The 17350-nt window shown below is 35.6% G+C and overlaps 2 protein-coding genes, 1 long non-coding RNA gene, 1 other non-coding gene and 1 pseudogene across 6 annotated transcripts; 3 read left to right on the plus strand and 2 right to left on the minus strand.

Moving 5' to 3' along the window:
• The first annotated feature begins 2584 nt into the window (after positions 1–2584).
• LOC140838180 (uncharacterized) lies at positions 2585–4622 on the plus strand (annotated as a pseudogene).
• Positions 4623–6196: 1574 nt separating this feature from the next.
• TRNAT-CGU (transfer RNA threonine (anticodon CGU)) lies at positions 6197–6268 on the minus strand. The gene has a single exon. It is a non-coding gene; the product is annotated as a tRNA-Thr (tRNA).
• Positions 6269–6411: 143 nt separating this feature from the next.
• On the plus strand, positions 6412–9128 carry LOC140838183 (uncharacterized). Its single transcript, XR_012119544.1, has 3 exons — positions 6412–6513; positions 8687–8876; positions 8993–9128. It is a non-coding gene; the product is annotated as an uncharacterized lncRNA (long non-coding RNA).
• Positions 6520–11061, minus strand: LOC140838181 (protein LONGIFOLIA 2-like). Its single transcript, XM_073204307.1, is given in 7 exon segments — positions 6520–7472; positions 7474–7546; positions 7985–8075; positions 8153–10021; positions 10114–10160; positions 10248–10482; positions 10871–11061. Coding segments are annotated over 6 exon segments (2886 nt in total). The 5' UTR covers positions 10387–10482; positions 10871–11061; the 3' UTR covers positions 6520–6805.
• A 3179-nt stretch (positions 11062–14240) lies between these two features.
• Positions 14241–15760, plus strand: LOC140837631 (protein SPIRAL1-like 3). 3 transcript variants are annotated; one of them, XM_073203746.1, is made up of 3 exons: positions 14241–14416; positions 15026–15271; positions 15507–15760. In XM_073203746.1, exons 2-3 carry the CDS (start codon positions 15029–15031, stop codon positions 15585–15587), a joined length of 324 nt encoding a protein of 107 aa, XP_073059847.1. In that variant the 5' UTR covers positions 14241–14416; positions 15026–15028; the 3' UTR covers positions 15588–15760. The 3 variants fall into 3 exon arrangements, with proteins under 3 accessions (XP_073059847.1, XP_073059848.1, XP_073059849.1); XM_073203747.1 differs by having other exon boundaries at positions 14260–14282; XM_073203748.1 differs by lacking the exon at positions 14241–14416 and adding an exon at positions 14450–14675.
• The last annotated feature ends 1590 nt before the right edge of the window (positions 15761–17350 follow it).

Raw genomic sequence — 17350 nt, forward strand, 5'->3', positions numbered from 1 at the left:
TCATCACACACTAATTTTCAATATTTACAACTCTTATTTTCAACATTCAAATATTCAATACACACATTTTAAATATTATTTTTCAACACATATAATATTTTTATGAGTGGATCTCAGGTGAGACCGTCTCACGGATCCTAATCTGTGAGACGGGTCAATCTTACCCATATTTACAATAAAAAGGAGTAGTCTGTGCATAAAAAATAATATATTTTCATGGATGACCCAAATAATAGATCCGTCTCATAAATACGACCCGTGAGACCGTGTCACACAAGTATTTGCCTATTTTTATTAATCTAAGTAATTTTTCTTTATATATATATAGCTATAGCTGTATATTATCGATCGCTTCGTCCGGACGTGTAATAAACATTCACATGCTCACTTTAAGTAGGAGCAGCACACCACCCTGATATAACATCTGCGTGACCTTGTCTTGTCTGCATGAAATTAATTGTTGAATATAAATAAAAGAGTACCCTCTGCGACGCTTTTTAAAAAGAGAGACCCCTCAATATTTCACTCATTCTTCGACTTTTATTCATTTTCTCTCAGTAATTAATAACATTCTTGTAAATTAAATATAAAGCTTAATAGTTCAATTACTTTTGTTTTACGGAATTAAAATGGGATTAATCTGGCTTCGATCGAGTCGAAAAAAATATGTTAAGCTAGCTAATGGAGGTTGAAAAAGGATGTATATATCCCTGAAATTCTAATAAAAAGGACGTCAGTACGTACCTCACAACCAGCTAAGGTAGGGATGTAAACAATCCAAACCAAACCAAACAGTATCAGGCTTGAGCTTGGTTTGTTTAAAATTGTTTGAGGCTCGAGCTCGAGCTCGATTCGAGCTTCTATTATCAGGCTTGAGCTTGGTTTGTATTGAAATTACTGAGCTCGTTAAAAGCTCGAGCTCGGCTCGTTAAAAGCTCGTTTAGCATGTTAATCAAGCCAGGCTCGAGCTCGGCTCGTTAAAAACTCGTTTAGCATGTTAATCAAGCCAGACTCGAGCTTGATTCATTAATAGCTCGTTTAACATGTTTACCAAGCTTGGCTTGAACTCGTCTCGTTTTTTAGCTTGATAAGTATAGAATTGAGCTCGAGTTTGAGTTTGAATTGAGTTTGTTAAAAATTAAATATATCTATAAACTAATTTTAAATCAAACATAAAAATGTAATTTCATTCATAAATAACAAAAACAACACAAATAAGAGCAAAAAAAAAACTTAAATAAGTATATTATTGAACATTCCAAAATCATGTTTACGAGCCACCTAAACGAGCCGAGCTCGAGCTCGAGCTTGCGAGCCTATTATCAAACATGTTTGCGAGCTCACAAGCCGAATATCTTTAGGCTTGAGTTTGGTTTGATTAAATTTTCGAGCTCAAAATCGAGCTTGTGCTTGGTTTGATATGATTAACAAACAAACTCAAACGCGAGCTTTTTATCGAGCCGAGCTTCGAATAGCTCGCAAACCGTTTGGTTCATTTACATCCCTATTGATGAATATTTAAACTTAATACATTTTTTAATTAATGTGTAATTTTTGTAAAAAAATTAATATTTCATCTACTTAAATATATAATTAATTCCGTCATTTCATCAATATTCATCGATCAAGTCTCAAATCCAAGATCCTAATCTGTGTAAGCATTTCCATATATATACTAATACCAAATCCTCAATAATTTAAAGTTCTTGTAGAATCAATTAATTTGTGAAGTGATTGAAAGTTTTTTTTTTCCTTACAGTATTAGTCTATTGCAACGAAAATAAATACATATATTTAATGGACAGCTGTTTCTTTAATTAAGATTGATTACAATCGACGAAAGTAATAACATAACTTTAGTTCAGTCCTTTAATTTATCCTTTCCACCTTATATGGTTTGTGTAATAAATGCAAAGCATCAAAAAAATAATATAATGGGTAAAATCAAATAATTTCTCGTGATGGATTTTATGCATATAAAATAATTACTTAACATGTCTTTTCAATATTGGAGAAGTACTTAAGACCCGTGGTTCATCAATAATTTACTTGTCTTTCTCACAGGAACACAAGCAATTAGTACTATTTGGTAAAAATTCAAAGTTGTCTCGACCTAGCTCTAATGCAATATGGAGGCAGAATGCATGTGAGTCGAATAACCTAAGTAGTACTCCACAATTATTTGCTTGGCTGATGTAAAATTAATCAACTTTTCTTTGGTCGTAAAATAAGAATTTAAAAATACCAGGCATAGAATATACTATATAGTATAATATACTATTTATATATTCAAATATAATATAATATTTTTTATGACAATGAAAATTAGCAGCTATTTCTCGATGCGCACTGGATAACTCGTTGAATTAACGAGCGCAGTAGTCTATAAATTATATTAGCCAAGTAAATATTATTATTTATTAGATGCGTACGTGTTAATAATGCCCACTATAAATGGTTCAAATTCAAGAATTTAAGAATTTCATAGCAGGAAATAAAAATAGCTAGTGTGGTACAATCTCTGTAGAAAAAAAAAGGTTTTCACTCAAAATGTACTCAACCAGTAAGAAAATGGTTAATTATCAATCAAGCCCACAATATATAGGTGGTATGACAAAGAAAACTGATAGAATAAATAACGTGGCCGCCTTTGCACCATTCTTTCCTGCCGATGGAGCTTGGTCGGTTGCAGACCGGCATCTTGTTTTCTCTGATATTAATAGATATTTAGGTGTATATATACTAATTTATATGAAAGTGATTTTCAGATTTCGAGCTGACAATTTCTGAATCAAGAAAGGCAGATGAAATCAGAAGTTTTGGGGTAAGTACTTATTTGTTATGATTTGTTTGAACACTGAGAGTTCAAATACACGTGTTTCCATAGATTTCATGAAGAATCTGATGTTTTCTCAAAGAAATTTGATCCTGACCTTTTCAACATAACAGAAAATTGGTGCTGGGATTTTGAGGTTTGTGCCGATAAAAAGAAGCGTCTTTTCAAGATCCAACATGCTTATCCATTTCAGTAGGTAACTCACTTTCTTTATGATAAATATATGTTGTGAGAGAAAGATCAGACGTATAGATATATAAGAATGATTCAAAGGGGAGAAGATTTTACTACACTGATTCAAGAAAGAAGCAGCAAAACTACACAGGAAGCCAAAACATCCAAGCTGGCCTCATCAGGTACTACAGCAACATCTTGGTCTAGGTTAAAAGATCCACGAATCGTGCGAGTGTCTCGAGTATTTGGTGGGAAAGATAGACACAGCAAAGTCTGCACAGCCAAAGGCTTGAGGGACAGGCGGGTAAGGCTATCGGTCCCGACTGCCATACAATTGTATGATCTTCAAGATAGATTGGAGCTAAATCAGCCAAGCAAGGTGGTGGATTGGCTTCTTAATGCTGCGAAAGCTGAGATTGATAAATTGCCTCCATTAGAAATCCCTAATGGACTATGCTTTAGCACACAAAGTCTTCGTCCAAATCCAAGTTTTCTTGAATTCGGAGCTTCGCAATCAGACAAGTTACAAGGTCTAAATATCAGTGACAGTGCGAATGATTCATTAAAACACCAAAGATCAAGTCCTTTCTGGGGTAAATCAATTGACAATTCAGGTGAAACAAGCGTGAGAGATGAGAATTGGTCAAGAAATGAAGATGAAAACCGATATGTTTCTGCAAGCATCTGTTTGGCTTCTAGGCAAAATCCCACTTCATTCTCAGGTTTTGTGAATGGTATTTCATCACATAATCCATTTTTTAGACTGGATCCTTCAAATTTAACTCTATCTCAACCTACACAAAGCTACGGTTTGAGTACGGTTCCAGCGAATGAAGATTTGCATAATTTCAGCCATTTGCCAATGTCATCCACACTGTCTTTTGCATCAGGATCTCAGGTTCTTTTGTACCAACCAGCTGGAACGGCTACACAATCCCATTTCTCTTCACAAATAGCCTCAATGAATATAGAATTCAACGACCCTAAACAACTGAATTATCAGACCTTACAATTGTCTACTTCTTCCCTTTCTCCACCTGTTAACTCAAGTTCTGCTCATTCTGTAAGGCCATCATGACAGCCAATCTCCTCTCTTCGCATAACGATGAAGAAAATGAGCAAAATAATAACAGTAACCAGTTTCATGATTCGAGGTAGCTTTAAATGGCTCTATTTATGCTACACAAACTGGTTCTATTATTTCGTTGAAAAGCGAGTGAGTCACGACTTCGATGAACTCAACATTCTAAGCTGAATCATAACCTTTTGTGACTGAAGATTTTATAGATCATTGTCCAATTACCGAACCGCATTTATGCTGCGAACTCCTTCTGGAAGAAGTTTATATTGCTTATCATATGCATGCTTGCAAGAAATGGATCACTACATGTCAGCAAGATACCAAGATTTCATGTTGATCAAAGAAAGACTCAACATTGCGAGTGTTTTGCCTATGTATGTTAAAAATATCAAGCCATTGTATTATTGTCATTTTATTATTTTGCTCAAGAAAGATTTTATTGAGTTACACATGAGAGCATTATATAATTGAAACCAATCGTATTGTACTTAATTATCAGTTCCATGTATTTGATTTTTATAAAGCCCTGAAGCATTTACGAACATGCCTAATATCATATTATCTGGGGCACGAAAACCCTAGCTAGCCAGCATCATCGTCCTGTACCCATATAGACTGTTTGGATTTTATTTTCTTGCCCATTTATCTTTCTGCAACATGAAGAAGAAAAGGAAAGGAAAAGAGCTTAATTAGTTATTGAGTGAATACGATAGGTGCTGTGTTGTCAATGTTAACATATATACAAGATCCAAGAAAGTAGCAGTTGGAAAAAAATAAATTAATAAGCTAGCTTAATCTTGAAGGGAAAAAAAACCCACAGTGTGGTCCAAAACTAATAAAAGAAGGGAACTGAAAGGGATTGGCTCAGGTACAAAGTTATATTTAGGGTTTTTTTTTTTTTATGTGGTGTGGGTATGTGTAGACGTACAAGGGACCATGCATACACAAAATTCTTGTAGCTAGGAGGGTCCCCATGTGCACTGGTTCTGAAACGTATCTATCATCTGTATTTATGTATACACTAATCGCACCAGACAAAGTGTGTGTGTGTTGTCCACAATTCGAGTATTTATTTGGGGTGGTATTATTCACATGGACAAAATATTTTTTCATTTTTTGTGGTTTTATCAGTCATTTCACGATTTTAATCGACTAATTTTTTTTCCCCATATATTTAGTCATTTTTCATGAATGCTGTTGTGGCGTTGGAAAAAGTTTACGTGACATCGAGAAATATTAACATGTCCAATGCCACATCATTATTCGATTGAAAAAAGTTAAAAATAACAAAAAAACAAATGCAAATTTGTGAACTAAAATCATAAATTGTCTCGTATGACTAAAACAAAAAAAAATGTGCAAGTTACATTACCAAAAAAGTTATTTTTCCCTTAATCATATGAATAAATTAATTTTAAAAATTCAAGAGACTAATTATCCACCATAAAAAGCATGAACAAGTAAACTTGAAAATGTCATTTTAAATTACTTTCAAAGAGAGTGTATTAAAGCTTTAAATCTACCAGATATTTTCAAATTTAATTAGGTTAGGGTCATGATCATGCAGGTCTTCTTATTTAAATAAATCGCTCAAGGTAAAATATAAAAGAAAATTTGAGTGATCATTTATCAACTTTAGCTAAGAAATGCACATAAAATATTATATTTATTTCAATTGTCAATCGATATCAGCAAAATGTAATTCGCATGCGTGAAAAATGGGGTTAGTAATGAGTTTGAACATGAAATGGATTGAAATGATAGACTGTGGGATTAAAAAGCCAAGTGCATGAAGAGATATCAATTTACTAAAATAGTTGATGCTGAAATTGTACTGATCAGTAGATGTTAAAGCAAAAATCAAGTGACTTAAATTCACTTAATAGCTAATGTAACAACAAAATTAATGCAAATTGAAGATATAAATTTTTCAAGATTTGAAAGAAATATTCAATTTTTTTGGGCTCTAAATTTCTCAAGAATTTGAGAATATGTATAATTATTTGACAAAAAAAAAAGTTGAGAATTCAATAATTATTTGATATGCATTTTTGGCCCAATCACACTGTTGACCAAAGTCAAAAACATCGAGAGAATTGGACAAGAGCTCCCGGCGAGGATCGAACTCGCGACCTTTCGCTTACGAAGCGAACGCAATACCACTATGCTACGGAAGCTGGTAACCATATTTTGCGAAATTTTAGTTTTATTAAACTTTTATTGTCTCGGCCATTAACCTCCCGATGAATAACTTCGCTCAATTATCTCTTAATTAGTGAAATATATAGATAATTTTTTAATTAAATGATTGACTGAGATTAAAAAATAAAAATATCGTTTTTAGGGTTTGCACGGCTGTGACGACGAGAGGAGGAAGGCGGGGCAAAATTTCTTGGATTAGATTCAAGAATTCACAGAAAGAGTAAGAAATTTTGATACGGCCTTGCTCCTTCGAGCTAAAGATCATTTTTTTAAAAATAACAGTGATTAAAGTAAATTTTTTTAAACTAACCATTGACTGCAAATACATGAAAGTAACTTTCCTACAGCTCTTTATCATTCGATCTGTTTGTCCATGGAAGCAAGACATGAAAGAAAAATAGGCTAAGTCAAATTAAATGAAGTTTACGATCGGTTTCAGAGGAGCTGCATTGCTTTGAACATGGATACTGAAGTTAGTGTTTTGCTTTTCAATGAAGGATGAAAAGGAAATACTACATGGTAAATAGTTGTTTGCGATGTTTCTTCGTTCGACCACGAACAATTGCATGATCAGCTGAGACTACCTCGTTAACCAGATCTTTAAAGATTTGGCGTTCTATATCCAACACTAAGGCTGGAACCTCTCCGCTGTATTCTGCCCAATCGTCAGATTGGTATATCATATCTCCGGTTAAGATTCTTTTTAATCTGTCGTTCTCTAATTCCTCAAAGTTATTATCCGGCATTCTGCACAACCACTCTATCTCATGACGTATTTCTTTCGCGAGCATTGACGGGCTAATTCTTCTTTTCCCTGTGATAAATCTTTTGCCTGAAGTGACCTTTTGGACAAGTATTTCGTTTACCATATCAAAAACAAGTTTTCTTTCGTTTTTCTGATTTAGTAGCTTCTGACTGTTCTTTTCAATGAACTCTCTGTTCGCTCTCGGCGTTGTTTCCTCCATCTGTTCGAGAACGTTGAACGTGTCTGGATTAATAACATGGCATGAGGAAAGGAACTGACTAGCCATTGGGATGAAGCTCGCACTTTTCAGGAGTCCTGATGTATGTAGAATCTTGTTAATATATCTTTGATTACCTATTTCATTTTGGTTCGGAGCCAACTCTTCAGATTCACTTTTCAACAATCTAGTTTCATGAACTACGTGACTATGATCAGTTCTCAGGGCAATCTATGAAATGATTTAGATTCTCAAAATGCCAGCTGGCTTCATCAGGGCTGGGACTCTGATCTGCATATTGGGAGAAAATAGTAGATTAGTGTGCATTGTTGGCGCATGTGTAAGATAATGAATTTTTTTACAAAAAGCATTACTCCATATAAGGACATGAAATGATATGGAAGGAATGAATTGTGTCTATGACATTCTTGTTTTTCTTCATTTTGATTTGAAATATCAGCTATCTTACAACTTTATTGAACAAGTTGTCTGTAATTCTATCATAGTCTTTGACAATCAATTTGCATGCCCATATAATTGTTCAAATTCATGGCTACCATCAATATAAAATATGGATGAAGCTTGCTTACATTCTAGTGAATTATATTTGTAAAGTATTCTGTTCGATTTGACTCTTGCTCTTGATTTTGAGGCAACAGTTGCGTGGTGTAAATTGTTCAAGTGAATTTGTCAAAAAACAGCAGAACAACTTTGTATTTACAGAAATACCTCGAAAAGCTGTCGATGTCTTCTTTACTGGAGATGACGAGTCTTCGCCATAAAATGTAGCATCAAGAACCGAGACTGGACTTGGTTGTTCCTGCATGGTTACTGCTAGTTCAGCTACTAAGCAACTAAGAAAACACGAGAATAACATCGTTTACTCTGTCTTCATACCTGGTGCTGGCTGGCGTTTAGATTGATTGAATGAGCCAAGCTTATGACCTCTGTTTCTATATGTGAAGCTAAGCTATCGTTGCTTTCTGATTTTACAGAGACCAAGTCACCTTGGTAACTTGAAAACCTTGTTTCACTGCTTATGTCGCTCAATTGGTCATCACTTAGCTCCAAGTACTTTGATTTCGTTGAGCGGTTTTTGTTGCGCGAACCTTTTTCTACCATTTTCTTCTTGGAATGGATCTTGCTTCTACCGGAGTCTGATGAAGTGGCGACTGTGCCATTGGATTTTCCTTCGCTCTTTGGTAGATTTTGTCGTAATCTTCCACTCAGCGCTACTAAACTTCTTCCAGAGCAATTATCTGCCTTCATGAGTTGAGGTTCTTTTAAGGTTCCTGCCACCTCTAAAGTTCTCCGAGTGGTCCTATTATCAATTGAAGGAAGATGTTTGCTGGTGTATTTGAGATTATTGTTCCTTGGGGTAAGATCTTTTGCCCTTTGTATGTGAGCTGAATGCCCCCTCTCGTGTTTCAGGTCCAGAGTTTGGATTCTTTGCCGATGTGTTCCCTGTGCGGTGAGCTGATTGGAGCTTGAAAGTTTTTTTTCGTCAATCACTTTGGTTGGTTTCTTTATAACAATATAAGAAACTGAATGCTTAGGATGTCTGGGGCCCATGGTGCCAGGGACTTTGAGGTAGTTGTCTGAATTCTGCCACATTGACAAGGTTGAACTCTTGTCCGAGAAACTGTCTTCCAAAATGGAACTCCTTTGTGATGTAACCTCAGCAGGCTCCACTATCTGGTTTTCTAACCTCTCTCTTGTTTTCTTCATTGCTTCTAGAATCTGTTGAAGGGCTCTGAGATCCTTTCCCGACTTCTTAAACTCAAGCTCTGTCACCCTCTTCTCAACTTCACCATAAACCGAAGAAGATAGATGATGGGTAATTGTTGGTGCTTTCCTACTTTGTTGGGCCTTTTTTTGAGAACCTTGAGTGGGGCTATGTTGCCTCCGAGGAGCTGGTTCCATTGAAAACCTTGAAATTTCAGTTGGTTTCTTGATAGAACTGGCACTATGCAACCATAGCGATGGAGATGTAGGATTGTTCTGTGAAGCAGGTGGGGAATAAGAAACTTGATTTTGCTTGCTTTTCTCTATTGTTGCGGATGATTTTGAAAGTAAAGTTTCTTTGGGGCCCAACTCAAACTTTTTTATCCTACTTTTCTCAGCTGAAATGGTATTTGCGAAATCATCCAAGCCCATTAGTTTTGCCACAACACTAGATGATCGGTTTTGACCTCCTGGTTCTTGTTTCAAAGGGAGAACTTGGCTGTAGCTCTCACTTTCCATTTGCAGGTAGTCCCTGCTAAGTAAAGTCGATCTCGACTCAAGGAACGAATACTTCATGGAACTTGCCTTACTGTCTAAAGATAATCTAGGGAGTTCTTTGTTCTTCATAGTCGACTGAAATGTCTCTCTCGATTCTCTCCCATCACAAGACAAACGAGGAAGTGCCAGTCGTGCAGCCTTGGAGTTCTTGGTACTTTCTTGGAACTTAGCAAAAAACAGTTTTGATCCCTCGGAACCCGTGGTTTCTTGTTGCCCGGATTCGTGCTGCTGCATCATGGGCCTGGGAGAGTCGATGTGCTTCATGACATGGTCTCTACTTTTATCATTCGGCTGGATTTTGACAGGCACGTAACGGGCTTCTCTGTACATGGATCCTTTCACTACATCATGAAGATCAAGCGTGCCTTCGTGAACGGAGATTCGTCGTTGTGGGAATGGTGCTGGTCCTGCTGTGCCATGAGAATCAAGTGATGAATCCATGGAAACTCTCTGTTTCAACCTCTGGATATGCTGAACTTTTTCCTGTAAATGTAAGTGGTATAGTTACATTCACGTAAGCTAATTTATCGTTAATAAAGCATAAAATGGAATCCGTTTATTGCTTAGAATCTTACCACAGCAGCTCTTGTTGAATGTTGGGAGTTCAACTGGTATTGGGTACCTAAAAGAATACACACGGTGGAGTGGGTTTAGCAGAAATACGTAGAGTTAAAAGCTGCATGTTAGAGTATTTGAATCCTTGAAGTACCTAAAAGTAGTTTTTTATTGTTGTGGCTGCTAATTCGCCAACTTGTAAGGTAATGGTGACGATCAAAGAGTTGAGAAATGCCATTCATGCATCCTATCTGCTTCCGAAAATCTCGATTCTCGTCCGTTAAGGAAGGCATCTGTTTTCTTACTTTAGTTCCACAGCAGAGGAGCTTTGAGTTTCTAATTTACTCCGGCACTTGCCTGTATAGTTTCATGAACTCCAAGAACGCGACCTGATTCAAGAATTACATAAAATTGTATGATTTTTGTGTCATGCATCCTATCTGCTTCCGAAAATCTCGATTCTCGTCCGTTAAGGAAGGCATCTGTTTTCTTACTTTAGTTCCACAGCAGAGGAGCTTTGAGTTTCTAATTTACTCCGGCACTTGCCTGTATAGTTTCATGAACTCCAAGAACGGGACCTGATTCAAGAATTACATAAAATTGTATGATATTTGTGTCATGTAGTGGTGAATTTCATACACGAATCATAGTTGATTGAAACTGTTTCTTGACATCTTTCTTCTCACAGGGGGGATATATTAGTCTTATCCAATTATTGAGTTTTACTGTCTGCAAGAACTCTCAGAAAAATAACAGAAGACAAAACTGAAAACTTACAAATGAGGTGCAATATGCAAATCATTTGGTTGATGACTGATGGGGAATCGGTTCGAAATCTGAGCCTTATTGGATTCCCAGTTATCAAGGAACACCGTTTCCACCGTTGAGTGTGGCAGCTAGAATGAAGAAACAGGAATTGGAAATGGACCCAGAATCCCAATGGTGACACTGTGATAGAAAGAAAGATGCTTCTGTTTCTTGGTACTCTCTGGAAAAAAATCTGCCAAATAAGAGACCGATGGATTACAGAGGCTAACGTTGATGGAGGTGATGCTATATATATACATATATATAGTTTGTGAGTTTGGTGAAGTGAAAATGTGGGGTTGAGTTATAGTAGTCATTTTCTTGGATTATCAAGTGGACTAGACAATGGGGTATGTCTAGACTCTGAAGGGTGGACCTATGTCTACATGCGGCATGTGGACTCTGTCAGGTTAGTGTAGGAAAATGGATTTGTGGAGTCTAAACCACTTTTTCAGCCTCTTTCTTGTCCATTCTTACGTTGTAAATGGATGGGAGTATTTTCTCCTTCAATTTTCTTTTTTTTAGGTAAACAGAACATTACATTAAACACCAATTAAGTCGACATTTGGGGAAGAACTTAGATACAATGGACAAAAATATATACTCACTAAACTTCCTCTGCGAAAATCTATCGAAAGTTAGCTTATACGCTGATTTGAGGCCTTTCTGTTTTATACTCTTTTAGTGGAGATTTATGGGCCAATGAATAATCGAGTTTGAGTTTAGACGACAAGGTTTGTAGAACCCATAATGGATTGTTTTCCCAGTTAATTAATTGCTTGGTGGAAGTGTCACTCACTGATATTACTTAATCAGGTTTGAATTTCACCATCATCAGCTGGCAGTAGTAAATTGTAGGGATCCGAAACTTGTTGTTTTGGTGCTTGTCATTTAATTTGCTGCATTGCATTACCATAAAAAAAGATTGCCAGTCTTTGCAATAAATTGTTGAAACTGTTCAATTGTTTTCTTCTCAGGAACTTCATTTACTATGAAAATGAACTTGGTATTATTATATCTGTCTCGTCCTTTTTCTTTTCATCAGCAAAATCCTTGGATATTTAAATTGAACTAAACATTTTAAACTTCGAAATACCGAAATATTTCTGGTATTTGATATGATTCATTAGTTATGTGCCCTTTATAAGAAATAAACACACTTCAAATAACATGTATCATCGACCAAATGCAAAGATATCAGAGTGTGAAAAAATGGTAAGATTTTGCAAGATCAAGCACAAAGATCATACTTTATTTTTGTTTTTTTTTAATAAGAATGAATAGCAAGTAGAAAAATTGATATCGTCTTCTTCGAATAAAAGAATTGTATAGATGAACCCAATTAAAGGTGTAGATGATAAGGGAATCGCTGTGTTTGGACTCACTTTGGGACACTATGTTTCCCCATTCAAGTATTTGCCAAGAATTGCCTGTCCCTTGCCCTTCACTAATTAATGCTTTTGCGGGATTGTCTTCATTTTCTTGCTCACTTGTAATATTCACATTCAAGGCCCCGTCTTGGCCAATTAAGTACAGTCCCTTGTGAACAAAATTTATATAATACTGTCGATATCATCTAGTCTATCTGGCACAATGAGGTATCAGATTCGACATCCAATTATAACAAATTTTCTTCCTCAAAATCAAAGAAAGAAATTATATAATCTTCGATTTTATATCTACTATTTTTTCAATCAAAACTATAAAATTTGAATTCTTAATTGAAAGGTACCAAGTTCTCTCGTTTATCAATTGTTATGCAAAACCTGAACCGAGTATTTGCATTTTTATGGCATGGATGCTGATTTTTTTAAAAAAGAAATGTTAAAAAAATGATTTCAGGTTATATAAATATTTTCATGGGACGTCATTTTTGTAATTGATTTAACTTTATTTTAATATTGGGAACCCTTTTGTACACGTTCTATTTGTTTTGGATGTCAAATCTTGAACCACCATGCACTAAATTAATTCACATTCTTAAAAAAAATCACCTTATACGTGTCACAATTGCCAGCATATTTGGTGCACTTGACGTGGTTGACAGCTGGAATAACTTTGATTTTAATTCTAGTATGAATTTTTTTACAATACATCATTATTAAAAATAAAAAGAATTAAGTTTCTTAAAAAATGACTTTAAAAAAAGTAGCAAAAACTTGTGTGAGACGATCTCACGAGTTGTATTTTATGATACTGATCTCTTATTTAGGTCAATGCTCCAAGAGATTAGGCTATCTGTTCGCACATGACCATCTCCCCACCTAATCAAACATCTTCATTAATTTACTATTAACATATTCAAATCTGGTGGTGCATGTCTTAATTATAATATTACATTGATTATATACATATTCATGTTCTTGTCAGACTTTACAATTTGATTGCAAATATATATCATGAAATCGAACTCTTATTTTTCAAGAAATCACGCCTAAAACTAAAGATCATTTTTAAAAGTTTTTCTATCAGATAATTTTGCAAGCCTTGAGCAATTAAGGAGCATCGGTATTGGAAGGAAACACGTCTTGTCTTGCAAGACACAAATTTATCTCTTAAATTCTTTTATTTTTTGATAAGATTGTGCATAAGAATTTTGACTTTCTAGAATATCGAGTCTCAACTCTAGATTTGATCTTGATCATTTGGCAGAATTTGTTTCCTAATTAAAGACTACTTTTTTATTTGTAGGAATATTTTCAAGCTATTGAAGAATAATTGATATACAGAAGATGTGTCGCATCATGTGACTCAACTCTCGTCATTCTTTATTCCCTTCCAGGATGCTGCATTGGCCTCTGTCTCAATGAGGCCAATGCCCTTTTCCCCGGTACTGGAAAAACTCAGTGTTTCTGAAATGAAACATGGATCTGTAAGAAGATTTTATATTGAAACGAGCGAAGACAATGCAGTGCCATCTTCTGTGCAACGACACATGATCGCTGACAGCGCACCTGAGCAAGTATTCAGTCTTAAAGGTGCTGATCACTCCCCTTTTTTCTCAAAGCCTCAAGCTTTGCATAAGCTTTTGGTGGAAATATCCAACATCCCATAAACTTGTATTATCTGCCAAATTATTCGGAGTCCTTCTCAAATGCGTCCGCTTCTTTTATTAGAGATCTTGTAGAGGAATTGATATGCATTTATGGTTGACACAGATATGCGTGTGTCATTCTTCTATGTTATACTTTGAATTGTTAAGGTACTGTGTATTCCTAAAACTTTAACTATTACCAAATTACAATAAGATCAAAATGATGAAATTCAAAAAATATGTATTTTTAAAAAACTACTAACTTGTTTTTTTTAAAAAAGAAATAGTAAAGGTTGTAAGGACTATGGAATCGGAGTGCCAAACATTTGGCGTCAAGTCCTTTTAACGGTTAGTCAAGTTTTTCAATTTATAATTTGAATGGCCGTCCGTTTCTAATACCCACCTTCAAACCGATAACTTCCCATTTCTCTCTGTACAAGAAATTCCATTGCTCGCGCATCTAACATCTATAGCTAAAGGGGGTACGCTAAATTTTCTAGTTTTGTTGATTGTAGTATTCCGGTTCAGGGATTGCTGGATCTATGAATCAAATCTGCATTTTGATAATTTTTTGCGCTTTTTTGAATTATATATGATATTATATGGCTCTTCACGGTTAATCTGATGCGTTGCTAGATATCTTTGGTTTATTGCATTTCCCAAATAAAAATAATTGAGATCATTCGTATATGTGGTTGCGCAAACATTATTAATGTTTATCCGTCATTTTCTGGAGATCAGGTAATCTTCGTTTTAGTCTGCGAATGGAATTATGGAGAATTGATGTTCAACACATCTTATTAGATATAACAAGGTTGTAGCTTTCAAATGTCAAATCGATGCCATCATTTTGAGAGGATTGGTTTACAGAGTACGAATGCAAATTAGGCAATATTTATGTTTTTGATTGATTGATTTTGAAGTTGAATGGTTTCATCAAATGACAATTTATTGGGATATGTTGGATTTTTTTTAAAAGTATCGAAGGGATGAATGCATTTTTATATTCTGTGAGGTTTGTTTCATTTGAGAAGAATTGTTGTGCAAGTGTGATCCTTTGTTAATCTGGTGTTTCTTCTGAATAAACAAAGAAAATGGGTCGTGGAGTCAGTGCTGGTGGTGGCCAAAGTTCTTTGGGCTACCTGTTTGGAAGTGGAGAGGCCCCAAAAAATCCTGGAGAAGCACAAAATGCACCAAGTAATGAGCCTCCCTCGAAGCCTTCTGCTGCTTCTCAAGCAGTGGATAACAATAAGCGAACTCCTGCCGGCAGCAGCCTTGGTAATGTCACAAACAACTACTTCAGAACAGATGGGCAGAATTGCGGAAACTTCATAACTGTACGTGATATTCTTATGCATAACGTTGGCGGTTCACAAATGGTCTACAGATTTCTTGCATGATATCAGATTCTAAAACATGGTTTTACTTTTTCATCAGGATAACAATCAAATTCTTGTCCAGTTAGTTAGTTATATGGACTTCTTTTCACCATATTCCGAATTCGACAATTATGCCTGTCATCCACCTATGGTTACTCGTGTGACTTCTTTAATCATGTATAAATGATAACAGGACCGACCATCAACGAAGGTCCATGCTGCACCTGGGGGTGGCTCGTCCCTGAATTACCTATTCAGCGATGGGAACAAATGATGCCTCTGGTCCCAAGTTACCTCTCTGGATCATTTGGTTTCTCATTCTATGCGCGTTCTATTTGGTGATTGATATGATAAACAATAACTAATACTTCAATCTTGTATATGTATTCAACTCTTGGTATAATCGCAGACATTTTTTGGACCTATATAAAAAGTTTGTTTAGCAAACCTTCAACTTAATCAATTTTGATGCAGTTGCTCTACAATTTGTTGATTTGCTCTACTATCATATCAACTTAATTTGTTAAGAGTATGAGGTTCTGTTCTGCGGATAATGAAACATAGAACAAGTCTTAAAACAGCGAATGATCTAGAGGTAGTAGTTAGCTTCTTGGCTTTCCAATACACGAGAGTAAGATGCAAAATCCAGCGACAGAGCGTCTGGTATCCGGGCAAGAGGCCCAATCAGCATATAAGAATGCCTTAAGCTGAATCATTGAAGAGACAGAAAAGAGAATGCCTTGCTCAGGCGAAGACTTTAGATACTTGAGTAAATGATGCACCGCAGCCAAGTGTGTGGTTCGTGGTCGAGCAACAATTCGACTCACTTTATGTAATGCATATGTGATGTCTGGTCGCGATATGGTAAGATATAATAGGCGACCAATGAGACGTCTATAAATGGCAGCATCCTCAATGAGCTCATTTTCAACAGCGGATAGAGTGATTGTTGGATCCATAGGAGCAGTGGTACTTGGCTTCCCAGCAAGAAAACCAGTGTCTTCCAAGAGTTGTGATATATATTGTCGTTGACATAGGGACATGCCTGCCCGTGATCGAGCAATCTCCGTTCCTAAGAAGTATTTCAAGAGATCTATCAATTAAACTGACCTTTTAAGAAGGACTATAGATCATCAATGACAGAATGAGATGGTCTAACAATGTAATATCATATACGTAAACCAACAAGGCAACGAATGAAGATTTTTCATCTTTGGTAAACAAAGTATGATCTGAATTGGACTGTATAAAACCAAAACTGACAAGGGAAAGAGAATTTAAAGTAACACTGTATAAGGACGTATGAAGCTTACAAATCAAGCGATGTGGTTCAGATTTTGAGACATGTTTATTCGAATACCCTGATGGTAAATCCATTTACATTTCTTCAAACAAATCTCCACTGAGAAATGCGTTGTTGATGTCCAATTGAACCAAATGACATGCATCAATGGCAGCAAGAGCCAACAGAATCTTGACAGTGGCAAGCTTTGCTACGGGTGAGAGTTTCAAAAAAATCAGCATCCTCTTGTCGGGTGTACCCCTTAGGCCTTAGCGACTAGTCGAGCTTTGTGCCCATCAATCGATCCATTCGAGACACATTTGATCTTGAAGATCTAACGTATGCTTGCAAGGAGTTAATGGTACAACTGAGTGACTGACCATGTGCCATTATCTTCAAAGCAAAAATTCCTTGTTCACGACTTTCCTCGTCGTGAGTATTTGACAGCTTCATGGTAGAACTTTGGTTCATTATTAAAAAAAAATTATATCTATATTAATATATGTATTATTTAATCTTTACATACTAACTAGCTTTTGTTATAATATATATTGGTAAAGTTTTTTTGAAAAATTTCAAAATAATTTTTAACAGCATTTTTTATATTTATCTTTTTATTCTATTTTTTCTCTTAACATTTCTATTTAAAAAATTGAAAAAAAATACCATTCTTCATATTTTTAAAGGGTAAAAACTTGTGTGAGACGGTCTCACGGGTCAAATTTTGTGAGACGGATCTTTATTTGGATAATCCA

This window comes from Primulina eburnea, chromosome 8 (genome assembly GCF_022965805.1).
Source record: "Primulina eburnea isolate SZY01 chromosome 8, ASM2296580v1, whole genome shotgun sequence".
Lineage (NCBI taxonomy): Eukaryota > Viridiplantae > Streptophyta > Magnoliopsida > Lamiales > Gesneriaceae > Primulina > Primulina eburnea.